This window comes from Notamacropus eugenii, chromosome 2, assembly GCF_028372415.1.
Source record: "Notamacropus eugenii isolate mMacEug1 chromosome 2, mMacEug1.pri_v2, whole genome shotgun sequence".
Lineage (NCBI taxonomy): Eukaryota > Metazoa > Chordata > Mammalia > Diprotodontia > Macropodidae > Notamacropus > Notamacropus eugenii.
This window is the reverse complement of record NC_092873.1, coordinates 511,615,917-511,643,263: the sequence shown is the minus strand read 5'-3', so window position 1 is coordinate 511,643,263 and position 27,347 is coordinate 511,615,917. Positions and strand designations below refer to the sequence as shown.

Genomic DNA, 27,347 nt, shown 5'->3' with positions numbered 1-27,347 from the left:
CTGCAGAGGCCCTTGTCAACCAGAGAGCATGGAGGAGGGAGGCATCATGGGAAAGGACTAAGGCCTTGGGCCCTGGTGAAGTCTGCCCCCCACCCATGGAAGGGGCATTTCATTTACCTGGAGGTCTTAAAATCCAACCTTCATCACCCATCTCTGCCTTTATGGTCTGGCCCTTTGATGTCTCTCTGGTGGATGTGGGACATCTGAGACCCTACAGACAAGTGGCTTCTTGTCTCTGATCAGCCTGGGGCCCTGGGAGCTCTCCTCAGGTGTTGACCCCAACTCTGTGCCAGAGATCATAATCTTTGATGTGGTCCCCAGAGCTCATGGGGTCCATCCTATGAAGTGACATTAACTTCCTTCCCTGGGAATGGATCTCGATCCCTCCATCTTCAGCCAAGTCTGATCCAGCCCAGGTGCTGCTGATTCCCTGAAAGTGTCCCTGGTGCCCCTGTTGGCAATGACTTTGCCTTCCTCCAGACCTGTCCAGGGAGCTGAGAGAGAGTACAGTACAGGGGAAGGATTACCAGGCCTGGAGATGGGAGATCTTCTCTGACACGTGCCAAATATGTTACCTGGAAGGGAAGCCTTCCTCTCACTGAGCCCCTGCTTCGCCATCCATGAAATAACGTTAATAATAACAAGCACTTGTGTATAATCCTTTAATGTTTGCCAAGTGGTGTGTGTGTGTGTGTGTGTGTGTGTGTGTGTGTGTGTGTGTGTGTGTGTGTGTGTGTGTGTGTGTGTGTAAGCTAGATGGGCCAATGGATAGAGTACTGGGCCTGGAGGCAGGAAGACCTTTGTTCAAATCTGGCCCCAGACACTTGCCAGCTGTGTGACCCTGGGAAAGTCTTTTTTCTTTTTGCCTCACTTCCTCATCTGCAAAATGGGGGCACACTAGAGAAGGAATGGCAGATCATTCTAGTATCTGCCAAGAAAACCCCATGGACTTTATGGGGTCACGTGGTTTGGACATGGCTGAACAGCAATATATGTATCTATAGGGAGACATATATTAGGTGTATGTGTCTGTGTATATTATATATATATATATATATACATACATATGCAAACACATTATCTCATTTCATTTTCACAACTCTGTGTTAGGTAGGTGCTATTCTCCCCATTTTTACAGAGGAGGAAACTTGAGTTATGGAGCAGTGAAATGGCTGGCCCAGGGTCACACAGCTAGTAAATAAAATTGGGGGAGTTGGACTAGATGGTTCTGAGATCTATGACTCTATAGTCCATTTAAAATTTTTTATTTTATTTATAGTCCAATCTATAACCCTATGAGTTCATTTTTTTAAAAAAACAATTTATTTTACTTTTTTGTTCTAAATTTAAAGACCCCCTCAAGACTCCTTAAGTGAGCATTTTCTTATATATAGCAGAACATAAAATGATCATGTATAAAGTCATGAACCTTCCTTCCCCCTTTAGATGACCCCCCATTTACTCGGTATCTTTCTTGTACATTTTTCTTGTTTAGTCATTGTTCAGTCGTGTCCCGCTCTTCTTGACCCCTTTTGGGTTTTCTTGGCAGAGATACTGGAGTGGTTTGCCATTTACTTCTCCAACTCATTTGACAGATGAGGAAACAGGCAAACATGGTGAAACGACTTGCTCAGGATCACACAGCTAGGATTTGAACTCAGAAAGAGGAGTCTTATTGATAGCAGGTCCAGCACTCTGTGCACCATAGTGCCATGCATGTCATTGGCCCCCATTAGAACCCAGAGCCCAACACAGGGCCCCGCACATAATAAGTGTTTACTAAAAGTTTATTGACTGACTAGTTGACTAGGTATAGTGGAGTGAATATTTGCCCTAGAATTCTAGCTCCGGCTCACCCACATTACTAGCTGCCAGACCTTGAGTCTCTTTACCACCCAAGGTCACACTTATAAAATGGGAAGGAGAGTCCCTGGATTGCCTGCCCTCCCAAAGGTGGGGCAAGGCCCCTTGGAAGAGAATGGTTCTACAACTCTTTGGAAGCTGTTGCTTTTAAAATGGCTCTAAGGTAATCTCACTTCTGGCAGGGCCCTCTAGGCTTCCAAGGTCCAAGAACCAACCTAGCTAAGCACAAAAGGACCCAGCATAAAGACCAGACCATCAGGTGAATCTTCTGCAGAAACTGGGCGTATTTGAGATCTGGAGAAGACCAAAGTGAGCCAGTTAACTGTCTTCAAGGCGTGAGAGGCCTTTATGTGGAGAAGGGGATGAATAGCTTTGCTCTGTCCTGTTTCAGAGGGCAAAACTAGGCATCCTGGGTGGAATTTACAAAGAGGCAGGTTTAGTGTTTAGAAAAGCTTGCCAGCAATTAAAGCTGTCCCAAAATGAAATGAGCTGCTTTTGGAGGTGGTAAGCCTTCGGGGTCTTTAAACACCGGTTTGGAAGATGTAAGGGTATTTTGTTGGAGATACCTGGTTCTTTCATTCAGATAGCATTTACTAAATGCCTCCCGTATGCCAGATTGAACTAAATGGCCTGAAAGATCCCGTCTAACTCTGGAATGCTGGGTTTCTATGAGAGATGAGGAGGAGAGAGAAGAGGAAGAGAAAAAAGAAACTTAAAATTTTATTATTTATTTTTAATATTCACTTTTTAAAAACTGAGTTCCAAATTCTCTCCCTCCCACCCCTCCCCCATTTATTGTGAAGGTAAGAAATGTTATCTCAATTATATGTGTGAAATCATACAAAACATACTTCCATATTAGCCATGTTACAACAACAGTAACAGAAAAGCAAGAAAAATAAAGTGAAAAAATATGCTTTGATCTGCATTCAGATTCTTATCAGTTCTTTCTCTGGAGGTAGACAGCATTTTTCGTCATTGTACTGATCAGAATAGCTAAGTCATTCGCATCTGATCGTCCTTACAACGTTGCTACCATTGTGTACAACATTCTCCTGGTTTTGCTCACTTTTGCATCAGCCTTCTCAGGTTTTTCCGAAACCATCCTCCTCATCATTTCATATAGTATTCCATTACAATCATATGCTACAACTTTGTGACCACAAAAAGAGTAGCTATAAATATTTTTGTACATGTAGATCCTTTTCCCTTTCTTTTTTTAAAGTCTCTGAGATACAGACTTAGTAGTGGTATTGCTGGGGGAGTTCCCATCTCATTCCTTTCAGTCTATCCCCCAAATTAGAATGCATGGGTCTGACCACATCACCCTCTCCCCCCACCAAAATGAGCTCCAGGGTCAGATAGAAAATCCTCTATTTGGTATTTAAAGCCTTTTTTAACCTGGAGCCCTTCCTACCTTTCTGATTTTCTTACATTTTACTTTTCTTCAGATATGACAGTCCATCTTCCACCTCAGAGCTTTTGCACTAATTGTCCTCCATTCCTGATATGCTCTCCCTCCACACCTCCAGCTCCTGGTGGCTCCTTGCTCATCCAAGTAGGGTGTGAGTGCGTGAGTGCGTGCGTGCGTGCGTGCGTGTGTGTGTGTGCAGCCTTGTCTACCCTGACGGGGATAGGGTGGGGTCTGGAGCATCCCAGGTCATGGTTGTTAAGTGGGAAGTGGGTTCTATGGTTGGAATAGACAGTGGGCTCTGGGTTCCCTTCTGAGGGAGTAGATATAATAATAATGGTAACAATAGTTAGTATTTCTAGAGTGTTTCAAGTTTGCAAAATTCTTTACAGATGTTTTATTTTGATCCTCAAAACAGCCCTGGGAGGGAGGTGCTAATATCATTCTCATTTTACAGGTGAGGAAACTGAGCCAGGTAGAGTTCAAATGACTTGCCCAGGGTGACAAACATTCAAATTCAGGTCTGCTTGACTCCAGGCCCAGAGTCTGAATTGCCTAAGAAATGGAAGAGTGCAGCTAGAAGTAAAAATGTTGGGGAGAAGAGCTTCCCCTAGTGCCAGCTCCTCTTGGAGCCTCCAGGGCTGGGTAGGAGTTGGAAGGGGAGCAAGTTGAAGTTGCCCTCACATCCTGCCCCCTAAACTTCTCCTGGCTAAGGGCCCATTAGTTTCTTCATGTGACTTGGCCTCTTGGTCTCTTCTCCCTTATGCTTGCCCATCTCTGGACACTGTCCTTTCTAACCTAGGACACCCAGAACTGGCACAGGGCTCTAGATGACATCTGAGTGGACACCGAAGGGAATAGAAAAAAATTTATATACGCCCCTACTATTGACCAGGCATTGTGCTAAGGACTTACATATTACCTGGTTTGACCTTCACCACAAGGCTGGGGGGTACACTCTATTGTTATCCTCCCCATTATAAAGCTGAGGAAATTGAAACAGACAGGTTAAGTGACTTGCCCAGGGTCACTTAGCTACTAACTTTGAGGATTTGAAGGCAACAGCGGCCCAGGAGACAGGGAAAGGCTTGGACCTGAATCTTAAAGGAAGTCAGAGAGGCTAAGAGATGGAGATGGCATTCCAGGCATGGGCGCAGCCGGTGCAGAGGCACGAGGTCAGGATACTATGTGATCAGCAGAGAGGGAAGCTGTATATCTGGATGGTAGAGTATATGAAGGGGCAGAGTAAGGTTTAAAGATGTTGAGAAGGGGTGGGGGGTGGGGGGGACAGGGGATGAAGGGCTTTAAGAGCCAAGCGGGGTGATTTTATTTGGCCCTGGAGGTAATTGAGAGCCCCTGGAGTTTGTTCAAAGTGGGAGGAGGGTGGGTATGGTCAGATCCGAGATTTGAGAAAGTCCCTCTGACAGCCGACCAGCACAGGGACACATTTCTTCAAGCCGTAGGAGGGAGGCGGAGGCTCAGAGAGGACGTGACCTACCTTGGTCACATAGCAAGAAGGTCGGGATTGGAACTCACGTCTTCGGACACCTGCGGCCGCGGTGTCCCGGGGGCAGAACGCGTTGTCTGGGACTGCCTCTGTCCCCGCAGCGCAGTCCTGGCCCCTGACGCAGCCTGCCCTACCCTACCCTGCCCTGCCCTGTCCCCAGCCCCAGCCCGGAGCAGAGGCGTCCCGGGATGCCAGCCCAGGGGGAGGGACCTGGGCCCCGGGCCGGCCCGCCCCATCCCGTCCAGGTGCTGCGGGGCGCGGAGCTGGGAGCCTGGGAGCTGAGTTGGAGACAGGCAGAGCCCAGCTCCCGGCCCGCCCGCCCCAGCCCCGACCCCAGCCCCATGGACCTCCTCACGCCCTGGAAAGGGGCCCGCCGGAAAAGCGACTACAGGTAGGGGCGTCTGGAGATGGGGAAGGAGGTCGGGGAGCAAAGCTGGAGGGTCCCCAAGGGAGTGAGGAGCCCAGCATCCTCTCTGAGCTTGGAGCTGGGAGGGAAGGAACCTCGACCTTAACATCTAACGTGTAAAAAACCTCAAGTGCCACAGCTGGACCTCAGGGCCCCCAGATCGTTCCCTAGACCCAAGCCAAGGGCCGAGGAACTTTGGGGTAAAGTCAACGGAGGGAAGGCACAGAAGCCGGACTCTGTCCGGAAGACCCAGCTCGGGTCCTCCCGAGACCAAATCTAAAAAGAAATTTCAGAAAGCTGCTGATTGGCCAGTGTTGCCATCTCTCTCCCTCTCCCCCCTCCAAATTCTGGCCACTAGGGAGAAGCCAGGGTGGGGAGGGGGTGGTGTGCACAATCCAACCAGCATTTATTAAATGCCTAGGGTAGGAAGGGGGTCTGGGAATGCCTAGATGAAAAGAAGCTTGCATTCACTGAGAGAGGTGAGACTTGGCCAAAAAGGAGAATATGGGGATGGTTGCTGGGGACAGAGGAGGTTTGGACAAAGTGCCCTGGAGAAGGAAGCATTGGGGTCAGGGTTGGCATCCTGAACTGGGCATGCACAGCTCCCTCTAAGGCAGGGCTAGGGGAGATGGGAGAAGCTTAACCCAGCCTGGGTCAAGGGGCCAGCACTGGAAAGACAGATGCATTCATTCTCACATTTAGTAAGCCTACTGTGTGCAATCCTGTCTGTGCTCAGCCCTGGAAGTGAGGCCCCAGCACAGACAACTCTGATGCACAATATTCCATGACTGAGTCTAATAAGCAACGCTGTGTGTGTGAAATGTGAGGAGAAAAGCTAGAAGTGTTCTGTCTGGTGGGACAAAAGTTGGGCCAAGTGTGGAGAGTCTGGAATGCCACAATAAGGAATTTTAGAATTTTGACCCTATAGGCAAGGGAGCTCCCCAGGAGGCTTTTGAATAGAGATGGTCACAGTCAGGTCTATGCTTCAGGATGAATCTTATGGTAGCTGTGTGGATGGACTAGGGAGGGGGGAAACCCAAGGCCCAGGAGTCAATGAGGAAGGAGGCTGTTGTAATAGCACAGAGGACAGATGATAAGGGCCTGTACTAGGTGGTGACCCCCTGTGTAGAGACAAGGAAATGTAGTGGACACAGTTTGGCAGCTGGTTGGAGGATCCTGTCCTGGGAAGATGTTGGTGGCTGTAACAGAGGCAGGGAAGTGGGTAGGGGAAGGTTTAGGGGGAGGAACATGAGTTCTTTTGGGAAATCTGTGGGATCAACTCCCCCCCCATATACATGAACCCCCAGCTGAGTTTTCCATCCTCCCTTCTTTGGACCTTAGCCAGCCTCCTAAAGGAGGGCAATGGGAGGTAGGGGTGAGTCCCCACCCAGGAAGTCAGATTGATGCAACTGCCTCTCTTCATGTGCTTGGGCTTTGCAGAAGGACCTAGTCACAAGCCCAGGTTCCCAGGCACTCACAGAGAGGGTGTCCTGTATGCCACTTCCTGCCCCAGACACATGCCTGGAGCACCTCCCAGACACCACCTTTGAGGAAGGATGTTGGGAAGCTGGAGCCTAGTTAGAGGAGGAGATGAGAGATCATGCTGTACAAAAATCATCTGATGGCTCTGGGGATATCTAGCCCGGAGGAGAAAAGACTGGGGCATGTGAGAGCTGCCTTTGGATATCTGAGGGGCTGTCATGAAAGGGAACCAGGACTTAAGCAACACAAGAAGGCTCGAGCATGGAGAGATAGATGGGCTCCCTGTGGGATTTCATAGAATCTTTTTTAAGTTCATTTAGTCCAGTCTCTTCCTTTTACAGATGAGGAAACTGAGGCTTGGAAAGGGAAGGGACTTCAGTTGTGAGGCATGATGGAATAATCACAACTGAGAGACAACAAAGGACAGAAGAGAGATAGTCAACTTTGGAGTCACTGAGACCTGAGTTTGGGTCCTACAGCTAACCCCTCCTGGGGGTGTGAGCCTGGCTAAGTCATTTAACTTCTCAGTATTCTAGGCATCTCTCTGCGTTGCAGAGTAGGGGTAAATCTGGCTTACTAGGAACTCCCTACTCTGATTCAATAAAATATGTGTGTGTGTATGTGTACGTATGTATATATGTGTGTGTATGTATATATGTGTGTGTATCTGTGTTGCTTTCAAATACCTCAAGTAATTTGTAGTCCTTATCTCATCTGAATCTCACCATAACCCTGTGAGGCAGGTATTACAGGTATCATCAGCCCAGCTCTGCTGCTTACACTCTCCTCCAGCAGGTCACATCGCTTTCTTGGGGCTCAGTTTCTTTCTCTGTAAAAAGAAAGGGTTAAACTACTGGCCCCCAATGTTCCTTTCAACTCTGAATCCAGATCCCCTCTTCACAGAGAAGGAGGAGGAGCCTCTCAGAGGCTCAGAGATAATGAGAGATTTAGCCCGGATCCCACAGATGGGAAGTGTTGGAGGCAGGCAGGACAGCCAGGTGCAGGTGTGCCCGGTGGCTCAGCATTGGAGTCAGAAAGACTTGAATTCAGATCCTACCTCAGACACTAATTGTGTGAGCCTGAGCAAATCATGCTGTTTGCCTCAGTTTCCTCAGCTATAAAAGGGGGTTAATAAAAACAACTGCCTCTTAGGGTTGTTGTAAGTGTCAAATAACATAATATTTGTAAAGCTTAGAGCATAGTGCCTGGCACATAGTAGGTGCTCTAAAAATGCTTCCCTTCCTTTTCCCTTTCCCCTCCCCTCCCCTCCCCTTCCCTTCCCTTCCCAGTTATTTTACATCTGTTATCTCATTTCATCACAACAAAAACTCTATGAGGTGGGTGTTATTACTATCCTGATTTTACAGGTAAGGAAACTGAGGCTGAAAGAGGAAAGTGGCCTGCCCTGGGTTACAGCTCACAAATATTGGAGCAGGATTTGAACTCAGGTCTTGCTGGTTTGCTCTATCTATTGCACCCCCATCTGCCTGCCTGTCTATCTGTTTGTCTAGCTGTTTATCCACACATACCCACCCAATCAATCTCTCTGTACACTCCAGACAAAAAGGTCTTTTTTGGGTGGGAAGGTGCTAGCAGCTGGGGGCATCAGGAAAGGCTTCCTGTAGGAGGCGGTGCTACCTCTCAGCCCAGTGTGCACCTACTAGATGGCTCTGCCCTTTCTAATTCCATTTATTTCCACAAACATTGATTAATGACTCTGTGCCAGTCATTTGGTTAAGAAGCATTTATGAAGTGTTTAGTGCCTGTAATGAGCACCAGGGAGAAGGAGGAAGAAGAGGAGGAGGAAGAGAAGCCATCTTTCTGGTCCTCCAGAAGCACCATGGAAATCCCTAGGCACACACGTGATACAGCAGAGTAGAAGGAGAATTGTCGTGGTGGTGGTTGTGTTTGTCCTTCGTCCCCGAAGGGGACTGTGTCATCAAGACGAAGACATGATTTGCAGTTGACTTTGATTTGAGTGAGGGAGGGCTGTGCAAGGTCACCAACCTCACTTTCTTCTCCAGAGCTGTCTAGATCCAGTGGCCTGATATTCATCAGGGCGGCTGGAGATGGTCCAGGATGCAAGGGGAGATCCTGGCCCTTTCAGCCTAAGGTCTTATAGCCTTCTCACTTTGAGTGAGATACACCCATTCAATGAATAGGCTTCTTTAAGTAGTTACTCAAGGGATGGCCCATTTAATAAAAAATAATAATATTAATACTGGGAAGACAAGACCCTCAGGGTTCCTGGGTAAAAGAGATACAGTTACTATTTAGTATTTAAATCTACTCTGTGCTAGGTAGATGCACAGGGATTTAAATACTAAATAGAAGGAGAATACTTTGGAAGGGAAGGCCCCCATGGGGGGAATCCTGTAGAAGACAGTGTTTGAGCATAAGGACAGAAGCACTGTGTCTACCCTCAGGGAGCTTACCTCCTCCTTGAGAATACCAACAGATAAGGAAGACACCAGGTGTTTATAGGTAGTAGAGAGCACCTGCATGTGGATGGATCAGGGAAGGCTTCACAGAGGAGGAAGTGCTGGGGTGTAGTCTGGAGGAAACTAAGGATTCCTAGAGAAGGCGATGGGGAGGGATGGCATTCCAGGAGTGGGAGAAAGCGTGTGGAAAGGCCCTGAGGTGGGAGATACGGTGATGAGTTTGGGGACAACAAGGAATCCTGCATGCCCGGAGCAGGGAGTGTGTGAAGAACCTGGAAAGGTCGGCTGCAGCCAGAGTGTGGACGGTTCTCAACAGCAGGCCGATGCTAGAAGTGAGAGGGAGTCACTGGAGCTTCTTGAGCAGGGGAGTTACCCAACTGCACCTGGAGCAGCTGTGAGGAGGATGAATTGGAGACCAAATGATACCAAGTGCATCAAGGTGTCCATGGAAAAGAGAGAGCTGACGAGAGCCTGAGGGAGGCTGGTGGCTGTGGGAGCAGGGAAAATCATACCTAGCCAGCCATGGCAGGGCCAGTCTCTTGTGAGGTGATGAACTCCCCATCTGTAGAGGTGTCTGAGCAGAGGTTACCACACTGCTGAGGGGCCTAATGCTCCTTCTTACAGCTGGACTCAGTGACTCTTTGGTCTCATCCATTTGTTTCAGCGATGCCCATCTCTTGGTGACCCCACTTGGAGTTTTCTTGGCAAAGATACTGGAGTGGTTTGACATTTCCTTCTCCAGCTCATTTTACAGATGACGAAACTGAGGCATATGGGGTGAAGTGACTTGTCCAGGGTCACACAACTAGGAAGTGTCTGAGTCCAGCTTGGAACTCAGATCCTCCTGACTCCAGGCCCAGCACTCTATGCAGTGGGCCACCAGTCCATTTACAGACCCTGTTTCTGTAGCCCTTTAAGAGTTACAAAGCACCTTCTTCATTACAATTCCAGGAGGAGGGATAGAATAAAGTCAGCCAATAAACGTTTATAAAGCACCTACTATGTCCTAAGCATCTACTAAGTACAAAGGGAGGTATAAGTCAGTCCCTGTCCTCAAGGAGCTCAAGATCTAAGTGGGAGACAACATGCAGACAACAATGGACAAACAAGAGACAGAGGAAATAAAGACTCGACAGATGGCAAACTCTGGGATTAAGAGGGACCAGGACTGGCTTCCTGTAGGAGTTGGGATTGTAGCTGGGATTTGAAGGAAGCCAAGAGGTGGACATGAGGAGAGAGGGCATTCCAGGCAGGAAGCACAGCCACTGACAATGCCTGGAGGCAGGGGATGGAAGATCTTGTTTGAGGAACAACGGGATAGCTGTTGTCTCTAGACTGCAGAATTTGAGTGGTAAGAGGTGATGAGGTAAGATAGGGGGAGCTGGTAATGAAGGGCTTTAAAAACCAAATAAAGAATTTTATACTTTATTTTAGCTTTTGTTGTTGTTATCTAGTCATTTCAGTTGGGTCTGACTCTTTATGACCCCACTTGGGGTTTTCCTGGCAGAGGTACTGGAGGGGTTTGCCATCTCCTTCTCCATCTCATTTTACAGATGAGGAAACTGAGGCAAACAGGGTGAAGTGACTTGCCCAAGGTCACATGGCTAGTGTCTGAATCCTGATTTTAACTCAGGGAGATGCCAGGTCTTCCTGGCTCCAGGCATGGTGCTCTGTGCACTATGGCACTACCTAGCTGCCCCACTTTATCCTGGAGATGGAGTTTATTGAGACAGAGAGAGAGAGAGAGAGAGAGAGAGAGAGAGAGTGAGAGTGTATGTGAGTGTGCATGTGTGTGCATGTGATACGGTCAGACCTGAGCTTTAGGACCATCACTTAGATAGCTAAGGGGACTATGTCCTGGAGTAGGGAGAGGCATGAGGAAGGGAGGCCAATCCTCTGGCCATTGCAATGGTCCAGGTGCAAGGTCCTGTCAAGGGTCACAACAGTGCTAGTGGAGAGAAGCAGTCACCTGGGAAAGAGGTTAGCAAAGATAATGTTGACAGGCCTTGGCGCCCAATTGAACAGAGAGGATGAGAAAGAGTGAGTGATCTAGGATGACCCCCAGTAAAGTGGAAAGCCTGAATATCTGGGAGAAATGAGAGGGAAGTTTGTAAACAGTGAGAGTTTGGGGAGAAGATGATGAGTTTTGAATGTGTTGAGTTAAGATATCTACGGGACATTCAGTACAATATGTCAAAATATTATTAGCCCCATTTTACAGAGAGAAGGAGTCGACTTGTCAAGGTCATGCTGCTAAAAAGTAGCAGTGTGGTTATTTGGAATCAAAAGACTTGGGTTTGAATTTCAATTTTGCCCTTGACTCCCCTCATGACCTTGGGAAAATCCCTTTCTCATCCTCAACCTCAATTCCCCATCTGTAAAATGGGGGAGTAGGACCAGATGACCTCAAAGGTCCCTCCCAGGTCTGAATGTCTAATCCCCATGATAACAGCAATGTCTTAGAAATGACACTTGGCAGCTCCAGCTGGGGCACAGAGTGTGGGAAGAAACCTGGAAAGGTCGACTCCAGCCTGACTGTGGAGGGCTTCTAATAGCAGACTGATCTGAGAAGTAATAGAGAGTCATAGCGGCTTCTTGAGCAGAGGGGTGATGCAGTCTGACCTGTGCTTTGGCAGCTGTGAGGAGGATGGATCAGAGGCTGCCTGGGCCTCACAGGCACATGCTTTATATCCAAGTGTACCGAGATGTATGTGGAAAGGTGACAAGTAATGAGATCCTGAAGGAGAAGAAAAAAGCCGGGAAGCAGGAGCCCCCTAAATAGTCCAGTGCAGAGGTAATGAATTGATTGTTTCCTCTTGCCCCTGAAACCTTCCCACACTGGGTCTGTCTGACTTTGGGCTCCCCTCAAGCTCTCCAAGAGACTCATCATGGAATGTCAGAGAAGAAAAGGGACCTCAAAAAGCATTTATTCACTGCTTACTATGTGCTAGTCAATAAGTCAGTCAACACATTTAAGGGAATGATTGCTATGGGCCAAGCACCGGGTCAACAAAAGATAAAAACAGAATCCCTGCTCCCAGGGAGCTCGATTCCCCCCCCCCCCCCCCCCACACACACACACTTAATAGTATTTTATTTTTTCCAATTACAAGCAAAGATAGTTTTCAACATTCACTTTTACAAGATTTGGAGTTCCAATTTTTTTCTCCTTCCCTCCCTTCCCCTTCCCCCTCCCCAAGACAGCCTGCAATCTGATATAGGCCATACATGTACAATCATATTAAACATATTTCCACATTAGTCATGTTGGGAAAGAAGACTCAGAACAAAAGGGAAAAACCACAAGAAAGAAAAAAAAACAAAACAAAAGGAAAGAGAATATATTGTGCTTTCATCTGCATTCAGACTCCATTTCTGGCTGTGGGGAGCATTTTCCATCATGGGTCTTAGATTGCTGCATTGCTGAGAAGAGCTAAGTCTGTGAGAGCTGGTCACTGCAATGTTACTGTGTACAGTGTTCTCCTGGTTCACCTCACTTCATTTAGCATCAGTTCTTGTCTTTCCAGGCTTTTCTGAAATCTACCTGCTCATCGTTTCTTATATAACAACAGTATTCCATTACATTCATATACCACAATTTGTTCAGTTATTCCCCAATGGATGGGCATCCCCTCAATTTCCAGTTCTTGGCCACCACAAAAAGAGCTGCTATAAATATTTTTGTACAACTGGGTCCTTTTCTCTTTTTTATGATCTCTTTAGGATGCAGACCAAGTAGTGGTATTGCTGAATCAAAGCGTATGCACAGTTCTATAGCCCTTTGGGCACAGTTGCACATCGCTCTCCAGAATGGTTGGATCAGTTCATAACTCCACCAGCATTAATGTTCTCACATCTTCTCCAGCATTTATCATTTTTCTTTTTTGTAGTATTAGCCAATGTGATAGTTATCAGGTGATAACTCAGAACTGTTTTAGTTTGCATTTCTCTAATCAATAGTAATTATATATAGCTTTAATTTCTTCATCTGAAAGCTGCCTGTTCATATCCTTTGACTATTTATCATTGGGAAATGACTTGTATTCTTATAAATTTGACTCAGTTCTCTATATTTTAGAAATGAGGCCTATATCAGAGGCACTGGATGTAAAAATTGTTTCCCAGTTTTCTACTTCCCTTATAATCTTGGTTGCGTTGGTTTGGTTTGTGCAAAACTTTTTCAATTTTATGTAATCAAAATGATCCATTTTGCATTTTATAATGTTCTCTATCTCTTGTTTGGTCATAAATTCTACCCTTCTTCATAGATCTGACAGGTTAACTATTCCTTGCTCTCTTAATTTGCTTATAGTTTCACCTTTCATGTCTAAATCTTGTACCCATTTTGACCTTATCTTGGTATACAGTATAAGACATTGGTCTATGCCTAGTTTATGCCATAATATTTTCTGGTTTTCCCAGCAGTATTTTTCAAGCAGTGAATTCTTATCCCAAAAGCTGGAGTCTTTGGATTTATCAAATGGTACATAACTATAGTCATTGACTACCTTATCTTGTGTACCTAACCTATTCCACTGATCCAACCCTCTGTTTCTTAGCCAGTACCAGATAGTTTCAATGGATTGCTGCTTTATAATACAGTTTTAGATCTGGTATAGCTAGGCCACCTTCTTTTGCGTTTCTTTTCATTAATTCCCTTAATATTCTTGACTTTTTGTTCTCCCACATGGATTTTGCTATTACTTTTTCTAGTCTATAAAACACTTTTTTGGTAGTTTGATTGGTATAGCACTGAATAAGTAAATTAATTTAGGTAGAATTGTCATTTTTATTATATTAACTCAGCCTAATTTTTCCAATCATTTTATTTGTTTAACCTACTCATTATTTATTTATTTATTGTATTTATTTAATAATTTCCCCAGTTATTTAGATCTGGCTTTATTTGTGTGAAAAGTGTTTTGTAATTGTGTGAGTACAGTTTCTGGGTTTGTCTTGGCAGGTAGACCCCCAGATATTTTATGTTGCCTATAGTTATTTTGAAATTTCTCTTTCTCTCTCTTGCTGCTGGGGAGTTCATTTTCTGATGGGAAAAGTCTATGTATATACAAGGTTAATAGAGTGCAAATGAGAGGCAATCTCAGAGGGAAGGCATGGGTGGGGGTGTTAGACAATGCAAAGTCCTGGAGATGGGAAATGAAGTGTTATGTTTGAGAAACAACAAGAAGGACCAGTGTAGCTGGGATGGTGCCTAGAGGGGAGTAAGGTTTAAGAAGATTGGACTCTTAAAGCCAGAGTAGTTCATATTTGATCCTGAGGGTAATAGGGAGCCACTGGAGTATACTGGGGGTGGGGGCAGAGAAACTGTACTTTAGAAAAATCCCTTTGGCAGCTGAGTGGATGGTTTGGGGTAGAAAGGTAATGTCAGGGCTGGAAGGACCCTTGGCCTAGACTGTCAGAGTTAGAAATGTCTTAGAACAGAGAAAACAAAATTCTTCTCTGCTCAGCTCCTAAGTACACCTGGGGGAAATTAGCCACATTGGCTAGGGAAAGTCGAAAGGACAGGAGAGGGGGGAATTCTGTCTGGGCCTTTTATGCCTCAGAGGAGAGGGAGCCAAACCAAGATTCCAAACCTGAATGTACTCCCAACCCAAAACCAATCCTGAGGACTCTCTCCCTGGCCTTCTGCAGGCCCCTTCAAGAGAAACCAGCCCCAGCTGCATAAGACAGATGTGGGTCCTCTAACATGTCCCCTTTGCCCAAAACTGGGATCATGGACTGCATGGAAAGGGACAGAAGGAGTCTGGGCCTGGCTAATGGGTCAAAGCAGAGCTGTAACGAAGGCCAGGCAAACAGAGTGTTGAAACTGGGAGCCAACCTTGGATGTGAGAAGTCAGCTTCTCTTCCTGTTGAAACGGACAGTATCCCAAGGCCTCAGCCCAGTATCTATGTAATGCTTAAGTCAGGGCCACCCCCAGCCCCCATCAGACTATGCTCTGGTGAGCCAACCAGGCAGAAACACTGGCCCTGGGACCAGGGCTCTGGAAGGATGGAGAGGGGATGGGAAATGGGAAGAGGGTGGAGGCACAGATAGAGGAAAAGGGCAGGATCCTCCCCCCTCAGGGCACAGGGAAGGGGGCACAGATCAAATATTAAAGGGCCTTTGTGGAATGCTCTTCCTACTATTGAATTATTGAATGAAGCTCCCGGGCAGCCAGATCAGAAGCCAGAAGAGGGAGCTCCTGGGTAGGGATGATGGGGAGCATCTTGCCTGCTGATGGGCAAACCCAGTCTGCATAAATCTGGCCTTACCCACCTGGCCCATGGGGTGGGGATGGCAATAAGATTTGTTTATGATAGAAGTAAAGACAAGAGTCTCTTATTCAATAGCTGTGATCCCTCTGCCCAGCCTTCCCTTAGCCCCCCAGTGTAGGTACAGTGCAAACAGCCCTGCATGAGAGGTTAGGAGATACCTGAGTTCAATCCCAACTGTGGCCCAGTTCTCAAGTTGCGTCACTTTTTAAAGTTTAGGAAGTCATGGCTGTGGGGCTTTGAGGCCTAGCTGGGTCATGTTGGGTAAATCACTTAATATCTCTGGGTCTCAGGTAACTTTTGTAAGATGAGATGGGGAGAGTTTTGGAAACTCTAAAGCCTCGGGTCAGTCAATGGTGTGAATATCATGACTGTCACAACCTAGGCTCTTCTTAATGTCAACCCTCTTGGCTTCTCTGTCACACTGTTAACCCTGTTGGGCTTGTCATCCACTGAGACATGCAGATCTTCTTCAGATGAATTGCTGTCTAGCCATATCTTCTCCACCTTGTCCTTGTGACATTGAATCCTTGAACCCAGATTTAAGATGTTACATTTACCCCTATTAAAACTCATTTCCTTGGGTTTAGCCCGTTATTCAAGCTTGTCAAGATCCTTCTGGATCACAGTTTTGGACCACCTGCAAATATGATGAATGTACAGTCTCAGTGTCACATAGTAGATAAAGCACCAGCCTCAAAGCCTGGAGGACCTGGGTTCAAGTCTTGATTCTGATGTGCTGGTCATGGGACTCTGGGTAAGTTATTTGACCTCTCACTGCTATAGGCATCTAAGACTAAATCTCAGAGAAGGTGCCAACTTGCATATGTAGAGGGACTTCTTTCACCTAGCAGTTCCCTATGCTAATAAATTCCCAGGCCCAGCATCTGTATGCCTTCAGCCAAGTCTTTGCCAATAGGATTTTCTTCCATCCACATCCCTTTAATTCTCTTGAACATTTGTCACAAATCTCATTCCCTTCCTGCTCCTGCCCACAGGAAGCTCACAGCCTAATGAGAGGTACAAACAACCATGAACTTACACTATACTTTATGCAGTGTTGATGAGAAGTACTTTCAGAGGGCACATAGTAGGTGCTTAATAGATACATATTCCCTCCCTCCCTTTCTTCCTTTTCCTCTCTCCCTCTCTCCTCCTTTCCTCTCTCCCTCTCTTCCTAGCTCTTCTCTCTCTGTTTCTAAGGCCCCTCCCTGGTCCTTGCTCTAAGAAGTCCCCCAGCCTCCTCCCTCTGACGTTGTCTATGCTCCTGCTCTCTCCCAGCTGGATTTCTATGACCCTTCCAAGGTCATGTTGCCTCCAGGATGCTGGGAAACATTCTGAGCAGCATGACTCACCTGCAGGTCCATCTGTTGCAGGGGTGTGGCCTGGAGGCAGGGTAGGGCAGTAGGAATCCAGCCAGGGTTGGACCTAGGGAGGGGTGGTGGGGTGTCCCCAGGAAGCACCCCTTCCCTACCCTGGGCATCCCCCCTTCCTACTTGTGACTCAGAGGCCCCAGCCCCTGTCACCTGAGCAGCATCCAGCAGAGCATGGCTGCAGAAGGAGCCATAGCATCATCCCAGCCTACTGAGGCCCAACTGCAGGGAGTGATGAGAACTCTCAGCAAGAGAAGTCTCTCTCCCAGTGCAGACAAGCAGTGCCTTCTCTGGACTCGGAGAGCTGTCCAGAGCCCCCTGAACAGACCCATCAGTTTGCCTCAGATCACTAGGCTAGCGTGTCAGAGTCAAGACTAGCCCTGCTCTCTTGGCTCTGAGGCTGGCCCTGCCTCTCATGAGATGCCAGGCTCCTCCTGTCTGCAGATGGCACAAAAAGAATCCTGACAGCTTTGAGGAGTGGTCTGGATCCAGAGAAGCAAACTCTGATAGGCATGAATGGAGCATCTTCTGCCTGGGTTCGAGGAATCAACTTTGCAAGTACAAGACAGGAGGTATATGGCTAGGTAGCAGTTTGTCCGAAAAAGGCCCAGGAGTTTCAGTGGACCACAAACTCAGCACGATCAAGAACATGTCCCGGTAGCCAAGAAGGCTAACACGGTCTTAGATTGCTTTAAGAAGGGACTTGGGTAAAGGTCTTCATGACTCCCACTATGCAAGGCTGCCTTAATCAATGTTTGTCATTGAGCCTAGGTCCTCTGACTCATCATCACATTCTGTCCTGTCTACTGTCCTGCCCCTACCTGAGCTGATTTGGTTTTGCTCTGGTGGAGGGTTTGAGGGGGACATGGCGGGGGAGGGGGAGAGCACTGTTCTGTGCTGGCCAGGACATGCTAGCCAGCTTGGGAGACAGTGGGCCACCACCAGGTGAGCTGCGGCTGGTTTTAATTATTGACCCTTCAGGTCAATAAATGCTTATTAGGCATCTGGGCAGGCTGTGTGCTCAGAGCTGGAAACAGCCCGGATTGTAGTCTGGATGCGGACTCACTCAAGGTCTCAGCCTCTTCTGATACCCAAGTCGCTATGTGTATGTGAGGTACAGTGTGCATGCACGTAAGTATGTGTATGTATGTGAGTGTGTGCATGTGTGTGAGCATGTATATATTCTGTGTGGATGTATGAGTTTGTGTGTGTGTTGTATGTATGCGACTATATGTATGTATGTGAGTGCATGTGTGCATGTTTATGTGTGCGTGTGAGTGTGTGTGTGTGTATGTGTATGTGTGTGAGTGTGTGTGAGTGTGTATGTGCATGTTTATGTGTGCATGTGAGTGTGAGTGTGTGCAGGGGATTAGGGATAGGTAGGCAGCTAAGGTAGCCAAGTGGTGCAGTGGGTCTGGCATCAGCAATAGCTGAGTTCAAGCCCAGACTCAAAAACTCACTAACTGCGTGACCCTGGGCAAGTCATTTCACCCTGTTTACCTCAGTTTCCTCATCTGTAAAAGGAGCTGGGAGAGGATATGACAAACCACTCCAGTATCGTTGCCAAGAAAACCTCAGACAGTGTCATGGAGAGTCAGACACAACTGAAATGACTCAACAACAAAAGAGTAGGGACCTTGGCAGGACTTTGAAGTAGCAAAGGTCTCGCAGGTAGGGAGCAGTGAGCGCACAGGCAAGAGATGGACAAGGCAACGGACATCTCATAAAGGCTTATCATGTGCCAGGAACCGGGCTCCTGAGCAAAGGGTTCTGGGAAAAGTTTTAGGGGAGGGACAGAGGCAGACAGAGAGACCCAAAGAGAATCTGGAGCTGGGGTAGGCATCAGGGAAGGCTCCGGGGAGGAGGTGGTACCAAAGCTGGGTACCGAAAGAAGAGAAGGATCACAGCAGGCAGAGATGAGCAGGGAGTGTGCCTCAGGCAGGAGGGAAGACCTCCCTGGGATGGGAAAAGGGATTGGAAAATAGTTAAGAGCAAAGCTTGGCTGAGCCCAGAGAGATGAAACAGTTGCCAGCTAGTACAGGGCCTTGAATGCCGGGACACTAAGAAATCAGAGCTAAATTGACCTCCTGGGCTAAGGAGCTGCTGGAAGTTCTTGACCAGTGACAGGCATTATTTCAGCAGGTTTGTAGAGAACTTGGGTGACCCCATGGGCAAACCTAGGAATACACAGTGGGTCAAAGCAGGGTGAAGCATATGACCAAGGAGGACCCTGGTTCAAGAAGTGACATCATCGAGGATGTGGATGACTGAAGAAGTCCAAAAGACAGGTGAAAGGGAGGGATGGCATCCAGCCATCCAGGGACTGCCCAAGGGCCTCCAGGGGATTGAGTGGACCCTCTGTTGAGGACTTAGAGTCAATCGATCAGTCAATCAACAAGCTTTTATTAAGCACCTACTTTGTGCTGAGGCCTGTGGGTATAAATGCAAAGAATGAAGCATTCCCTCCTTGCAGAGAGCTCACCTTGCAATGGACAGTCGATACCTCATGGGCAGGAAGCAATGGACAGCCATCCCACTGCCTGAGGAGGCCAATGGGTAGAAACCTATGCCGTGGCAATGAGATCACAAACTCACTGAGGTCTTGAAATTAAAGTGAAGGCTGTATTGGAGAGGAGAGAGCCAAGAGTCAGGGAGACCGATCTTGGTCCGGGCCCCACAGCACTGCTGGATCCATCTTCCTGAAACACCACTTTCCCACAGTCACTCCTCAGCTCATTAACCCACCTTGGCTCCCTACTGCCTATGATCCAAACTCCTTAGGTGGATGTTCAAGGTTTTCTGCAATGTGAGTCCACCACCACTTGTCTAGCCTCATTATCCCTGTATGAGACCTACACCCTAGACATAACTGGACTCAGAAGGAGCCTTGGTTGGAGTGCTGGCTGAGACCATTACTAGGCAAGTAGCTTAACCTGAGCCTCAGTTTCCTCATCTGTCAAAAAGAGGTAGTGGTACTCAAACCATCTCCCTTAGGGATGTGGGTGTGGGGACGGGCATTGACCCATTTCACAGATGAAAAATTGAGGCTAGAGAGGGGAAGGGATTTATCCTAGCCAAATCATGGCCAAGCATCCTCCCTCCCACCAGCTGTTTGGACCCCTACTTCCTACGAAAACTTGGGCCAGTCCCTTCCCTTCCTGTCACGTGAGGGAGCTGGGCCAGCTGACCTCAGAGGTTGCTTCCAGGTTTGGATCAATGTTTCTATGTGGCTTGACCCCCTCCCCCAGCGCCGCTCTCCCTGTCCAATCGCCCTTCCCCAGGAGGCAGGAGGGATGACTTAACAAAGCAAACAGATGGGGCTCAGGTTTCAACCCGTCCCTGCACCTGAGCCCAGCTGGCACAGCAACGTGGAGTCCTCCCCTGTGGCCAATCAGCAGAGGCCGGAACCCTGCCCTCTTGGCCTCTCGGCAGCTGCTGGGAGGCAGGAGTCCATGCCATTCCCTGAAGCTGGACTAGACTTTGCCTGGCCCCCCCCAATGAGCACGGCCAAGGATGAAAGCTCCCTGCCCACCGGGTAAGTACTCCCCAGTGCCCAGCTTGGGCAGTGGCTGCTGCCTGGGATGTACCAGCTGGAGCTGAGAAGGGGAGGCTGAGCGTGACTAATCAGTGGGGGCGGGGTGGGGGGAGAGGAGGAGGCACAGGTTGGACCCTGGGGGAAGCCTGGACAGGTGGAAATAATGGGGGTCCTCCACCTCCCCCCACTCAATGAGAACTCTGAGATTTTTCCAAGGCCCCAGGACTGTGTGGCTCATTTTTCCCAAAGCCAAACCCTTGCTCAGGACAGGAAGGGGGACTTGGGGATGTATGAGATGTGTGGATGTGTGTAGGGGGGTTTGCCAAGCTAGCAAGAGATGGAAGGAACCTCAGAGGCCAATTTAACAGGGGGGGAAACTGAGGTGCAGACAGGTCAAGAGAATGACCCTGGGTTTGAGTGAATCACAGATTCACAGATTGAACCATAGAATTATAGATTAGAAGTTGGAAGTCTCTCACGGAAACTGAGGAAACTGAGGCAGACAGGAAATAAGCATTTATTAAGCACCTACTGTGTGTCAACTGCTATTCTAAGTGCTTTAAGATTACTATCTCATTTCATCCTCACAACAACCTTGAGAGCTAGGTGCTATTTTTATCCCCATTTTATAGATGAGGAAACTGAGGCAGGCAGGTTTGCCCAGGGTCAGAGAGCTGGTCAATGTCTGAGGTCAGATGTGAAGTCAGGCTTTCTTCCTGACTCCCAGCCCAGAGCTGGGAACCACTGGAACACTTAGCTGCCCAGAGAGGTTAAGTAAGTAGCCCAAAGCCACACAGATAGAATTCTAGGTGGTACAGTGGGTAAGTGTCAGGAAGAACAGAGTTCACGGGTGTGCTGGAGCGGATGGTTAAATTTTTCAGTGTGACCACTGACACCTTAGAAATTGACAAATGATACAAATCAGGATTTCACTGACTGTTTTGCTGATTGTCTAGACTTTAGAAAGTGATGGAGAAAATCTTACTAATGCCACTGTGTATCAAACTGTATCTGATATACACATCCTGGTAGTTCAGTATTTACCAACACACTCACTGTGTGACCCTGGGCAAGTCACTTCACCTCTGCCTCAGTTTCTTCATCAGGAAAAGGGGAATCATAATAGCAGCCTTCCTCCCAAGGTTGTTGTAGGGGTCATCTGAGATGACTGCAAAGTGCTTTAGAAATGTTGGCTCTTATTATGGCTGGCAGGGACCTCAGGGGTCAGCTAGTCCACTCCTCTCATGTTACACAAGAAGAAACTGAGGTGAAATGTCTAGACCAGTGTCAGGGGCAGCATTCACCCAGAGAGATGAAGTCATAGGGTCTCAGTGGTGCCTTCTGTCACATGAGGGTGTTGGACTGCTTAATAGGATTAGTTTTATATAAAAGGGGAAGGGGGAGAAACAAGCATTTCTGGAGGGTCTACTATGTGCCAGGCACTGTACTAGGTGGGGGGGGGGATGGAAGGAAAAGTAAAGGACAATGCCCCTGCCCTTGAGGAGCTCAGTCTAAAGGGGGAGATAGCGCAGAAACAAGGTGAGGATGGGGGAGACAAGCATTAAGTGCCTACTATTTGCCAGACCCTATGCTGTTTTTTTAATGAATATTATTTCAACAACTATACACAAATAGTATAGACTGGATAAATTAGAAATAATCCATAGGCAATGTGGTGGAAAGGTGCTGGACTGAGAGTCAGGTGCCCCATAATCCAGCCTTGGCTGAAAGTTGACTCCTCTCTCCGGTCCTTAGTTTGCTCCTCTATAAACTGGAGTTGAAGTTCAGTAGGTCAACAGAATCAGTCTCTTAGAGTAGCCTAAGACCTCCAGGGCTAGATAAGGAGGTCTGTTATCTACATTGTCCTTGACGATGACATTGTCCGGACTCTGGTTTGTAGACTTCCACCTTCTGAGCTGGCCCGTCCTGTTCTGGGACAGTTCTCATTTTGGGAAGAACAGCCTACTCTTGCTTGTTGACAATTCTCTTGTTCTGCTCATGTCTTCTAAGATTCCTTTTAGCTCCGATGTTCCCTTTTCTAAGGCTCCTCCCAGCTGTGACATTTTCCATCCTTTTTTTTCCTCCTTTCTTTGTATCCCAAGCACATAGTGAAGGTGCCTGGTACACAGCAGGCACTTAATACATGCTTGTTGTCCTGACTTGTTCTAAGTGTTTGTGAATTCTGTAGGCAATGATTTCAAGTCACAATTCTAGTCCTCAGTTATCTGGGGGTGGGAAGAGGGCATAGGACCTGGCTAGTTGTATTTCCATGAGGGACAGAGAAATGAATTGGCAAACATCTGGGATGAGAAGGCACTTGTCTTTGGGGCTGATCCGTGTGTGCTGGCAGAGTTGTCTCCTGACTCTTACTCACCCTGGGCAGTATTTACCAAGGGCTGGTAAAGGCTGACTTGTGCACCAGGAGCTTCCGAGGGTGGGTACCCTGGCTGCTGGTTGGCTCTCCCCCTCAGCCCTGATGATTAGGACACTTTCCCCCAAATCCCACATTAACTCTAATCTCCATATCCTTTACAAGCACAGAATGAACTCTGGACCTTGTTGAAGGAGATGTTTAAAAGGGGAATTTAGGGGCAGGGCAGAGTCAAGTCAATAAGCATTCATTAAGCACCTATTGTATGCCAAAGCACAGGAAAGGGTATAGAGGAAGGGGTTGAGGGAAATGAATTCTAGTCCCTGCCCTTGCTGATAGTGTGACCTAAGACAAATTGCTTTCTTTCTCTGGACCTCAGTTTCTGGAAGAGGTGGGAATAGGCAATTTCCAATCCCTCACTAAAGGAATAAATGCCAGGGCAGAAGAATGTGGCCCTGCCTCTGACCCCCCTGGGGTTTAGAATGTTCAGATTTGTGGCTGCCACGTTGCCCTGAAAATCAGGATGGTGTGGATGGATGATCCAGTTTTTACTGAGGATGCTCATTGATGATGAGAGAGAGGAAGGGAAGGTGGGAGGGAGGAGATGACTGGGGTGGTCCCTGAATGAGCTTGGGGGAGAAGAGACAAGGGGAGAGAGGACATGAGGAAAACAAAAACTGGGCGGAAAAACCGGACCAGTGAACTGGGTACAGCTTGAGAGAAAAGAGAGCTCTGAGTGTCACGGACAAGAAATATGAAACTGGCATAGGGGATTGTTGAGCAAAGGAAGCAAATACATAGTTTCTTTTTTAAATGAAAGTGATCAGCCCTCTGTGAAAAGAGCGCCTGGAATTACTAACAAGAAAACCGCAAAACAAACCGCCTTGGAGCGTCCCAAGCCGTGGCGGTCAGCTCTGCCGAGGGGTGAAGACGGCCCCCTGCGGAGCTGATGGAGGCGCTTTGGCTTGGTCCGGCTATGCTGGGAAGCGAAGGAGGCCACGGACTGTCAGTCAACTGACTTTTATTAGACGCCTACTATATGCCAGGCAGCACCAAGCCTGAGGATACAAAGAAAGGCCCACAGGGCTCCCTGCTGGTCTGACGGGGAGACAAGATGCCAACAACCACAGACAGACAGACGGGAGGGGATGGGGGCATGGAAGGATGAAAGGGGGCCCCAGAACTGGGAAGGGGCTCAGAGAGGGCAGGAGGGAGGGGAGCAAGGGGAGGAGGATGAGGAGCACCCCCCTCAGCCCCTCGCCCCCCCTGCCCGGCCCGCCAGCAGGGGGCGCTCTGGCCCAGGGGCGCTCTGGCTCGGGCGCGGCCTGTAGGGGGCGCCTGTGCAGGGGGCGCCGCCCAAGGTCGGGCCGCTTCTTCCCCTTTCACCGGGCATGGGCCGGCCCCAGGGCAGCAGGGGGGCTGAAGGGCATGACCGATGCAGAGACTTGCGGCCCTCCTCACCAGACCTCGGCGGACGAGCCCAGAGCCCAACCCCAGGTAACCCGCTGGGCGTGGGGGCCCCCCGGGCTAGGGCTGCTCAGGCCGCCCGCACCCGCCCTGGGCCCCGGGGTCCTCCTCTGTAGGGTGGGGGCTGGGCCCCCCAGCACCTCCCCCCACGCTGGGGGAGCCCCGAGAGGCCGGAAGTGCCCACGGCCCCCCGCGGGGTGCAGGGGGGAGGGGCAGGGGTAAAGGGGAGCCGGTGCGGGGCCTGCGGGAGGCACGCGGGGCTGGGCCGCTATCAGCGCCTCCGGATGGGTCCGAGGCCTCGGGAGCTCCGTGTGCCCTTGGGCCTCCCCTCCCCGGGCCTCAGTTTCCCCTCTGTGCCTCAGCCCCTTCTTGGGATCCTGGTGTCAGGCACATAAAATAAGTGACATGGGATTACAGAGGGCGACAGTGATGGAGAAACTGGGTTATCTGAACGTTTTCCTCTTAGAAATGAAACAGGTGATGGGCCCGAGTTGTGGGTCCTGAGCCACCCCCTGGCTGTGACATCCTGTTCCTGCCTGACCTCTGCCCGACCTCTGCCTGACCTCTGCCTGACCTCCGCCTGACCTCCGCCAGACCTCTGCCTGACCTCCGCCTGACCTCCACCTGACCTCTGTCTGACTTCCACCTGACCTCTGTCTGACCTCCATCTGACCTCTGCCTGACCTCCGCCTGACCTCCACCTGACCTCTGTCTGACTTCCACCTGACCTCTGCCTGACCTCTGTCTGACCTCCGTCTGACCTCTGCCTGACCTCCACCTGACCTCTGCCTGACCTCCACCTGATCTCTGCCTGACCTCTGCCCGACCTCTGTCTGACCTCCGCCTGACCTCTGCCTGACCTCTGCCTGATCTCTGCCTGACCTCTGCCCGACCTCTGTCTGACCTCCGCCTGACCTCCACCTGACCTCTGCCCGACCTCTGTCTGACCTCCACCTGACCTCTGCCTGACCTCCACCTGACCTCTGTCTGACCTCTGCCTGACCTCCACCTGACCTCTGCCCGGAGCGCACCCATGGAGAGGCCCTTCCCACACAGGGAAGCTTTCCCTTAAACCTTCTCCTGTGCAGTTCCCCACTTTGACCCTCTAGCTCCCAATTCTCCTTTTAATACAAAGCCCCCCCTCCCACTCCAAGTCACCCCCCATTTACCTTCCTCCTCATTTCTTTCAAGCATCCATCCTCATGGGGCCTGAGCTTCCCTTTCCTTGGTCTGAGCCCCAGGCCTCTGTGATGCAGGCCAAGGCCATGTTCCTTTGGTATACTTTTGACTTACAGCTTGAGGTCCGCTAACCCCTCCAGATTTTCTTCACATGGAGGTTGTCTGGCAGTGTCTTCCCCATCCTCTTCTTGTGCTGCTCAGTTTTTGAACCCTAGCCTAGGTCTTTACCTTTGTACCCATTAAGTCTCCTCTTAATAGAGCCTTTCTTAACTCCAGGTTGTCAGGGCCAGAAACTGAGAAGAGACAGAAGGGATTTGCTGAAGGTTGGGGATCCAGGGAGGAGCGGGCTGGGTTTATGTCTCTGGCCGAGGTCACAGTCTGGACCAGTGCCAGCCCTGCTTCCAGAGATGGACCATGGGCTGACTGAAGCATGGTCGTTCTTGGCTGATTTTTCTAGACTGGCTGTGCTGGGAATGCTGGGACCTGCAGGGCCCTGCGCCAGGCACCTAGTGCCACCATTCTGAGCATCCCCCCTCCTCAGCCTTAGGGGGAAAGCACTTCCCACCTGTGATAAGTCTCAGTCTTGTCTTCTATAAAATGGGTCCTGTCCCTCCCCTAAGGTTTGTTGTGAGGAAAGTGTTTTGAAAACCATGAAGGAATGGGAGCAGTTGGGGGCGGGGCAGTGGGGAGGATCTGAGCTGGAGTCCTTCCTCTGACTGTGGATGAGACCAAACCTAGGCTGTGGTGTGCCCCAGGCAAAGCACTTGGGCTAAGGCTGTGACTGGAAGCTGGAGGGGAGAGGCCCAGGTGCAGCTGATGGCCCTGGGGAAGGGCCTGGGGCACTGGCCTTGATCACCCAGCCCAGGAGGGATCAGAGCTGGCACTTGGCTCGGTCTTCCTGACTAATGGCTGGCCCTCCACCTCCTACTCCTCCACCTGCAAGGTTTCTGTTCGTAGTCAGGCCTGAGGGTTCGCAGGTGAGCTGGATCTCCTCCTGTTGCCCACATGGGCTACCGTGCAAGCAGGCACCTGGAGCTGGGGGACCACAGAGTCCAACCAGCCCAGCCCCCTCATTTTACAGAGGAGGAAATTGAGGCCCACAGGTGTGAAGAGTCAGAGGCAAGATTTAACTCCAGAACCAGGGCCCTGTGTGAACTACACATTCTAACGCTATGGGTCAGTCGATCTATCAGGCAAGCACTTATTAAATAGCCCTTATGGGCCAAGGCCTGTGCTAGATGCCAGGCTCCACAGTCAGAGAACTTACCCTCATTGGGGGAGATAGCTTTTACATCTCTAGATAGAGAATAAATGCAAGCAAGTGCCAGGTGTCGGGGTGCCAGATGTCAGGGTGCCGGCCTGGGCTATGTCTCAGGGGAAGAGAAGGCCCTGACTTGATGAGAACAAGATTAAGGTGGGTCTGCCAGCCTTGTCTGAGTCTGAGGGGCCCCCAGGGATGAGCCACCAGGGGAGGCAGGGAGCCTCGCTTCCCTGGAGGTCTCCTGTGGGTGCCCACATGTTGGGGATCTGGGAGATGAGAGGATTCTTGTCTCTCTACATGGGCTGGATCAGTGCTGCTGAGATCCCTTCCACTGTAAATTTTGGTGTCTCTTCGGTACAGACCCTCCATATCCAACCTGAACGTGGCCTTGGATGAATGCATGATCGCCCTCGACCTCTTTCTCACCAACCAGTTCTCCGAAGCACTCACCTACCTGCAGCCCAAGTAGGAGCCACGCTCCCTGACAAGTTTGTTGGGGTTTGGGGGGGATGGAGGGATGGAGACAGTGTTGGGAGGGTTTGGGGGGGCCTATTTCTCAGCCCATGGAATAGGCAGCCCCAGTGAACCTGAGTGCTCGTAGTGCTGTGCTGCAAATCATCATCACCAGCTGTGTGTCTTCACTGCTTTCAGCCTCAGTTTCCTCATTTGTAAAAGGGGGATAATAATGTGAGAATCAAGCGAGATAACCCTGCTGAATAAGTACAGTGTAGATGCTGGCAGTGACAATGATGATGAAGAGCTTCTGGTCTTCTGGGTC

General features: G+C 49.3%; 1 protein-coding gene across 13 annotated transcripts in view; it reads left to right on the top strand.

Moving 5' to 3' along the window:
* The first annotated feature begins 4,954 nt into the window (after window positions 1–4,954).
* The window catches only part of TTC39A (tetratricopeptide repeat domain 39A), a 62,419-nt gene continuing 40,026 nt past the window's right edge, over window positions 4,955–27,347 (top strand). For 3 of the 13 annotated variants that reach the window (XM_072649410.1, XM_072649407.1, XM_072649406.1), the window contains exons 1-2: window positions 20,056–20,291; window positions 26,930–27,034. In XM_072649410.1, coding sequence (XP_072505511.1) covers window positions 20,071–20,291; window positions 26,930–27,034 — 326 coding nt within the window. In that variant the 5' untranslated portion in view covers window positions 20,056–20,070. Of the gene's footprint in view, window positions 5,173–20,055; window positions 20,292–23,993; window positions 24,160–24,434; window positions 24,607–26,465; window positions 26,723–26,929; window positions 27,058–27,347 lie in introns of those variants that run through there. The other 10 variants (XM_072649408.1, XM_072649415.1, XM_072649413.1 and 7 more) reach the window with 10 other exon arrangements.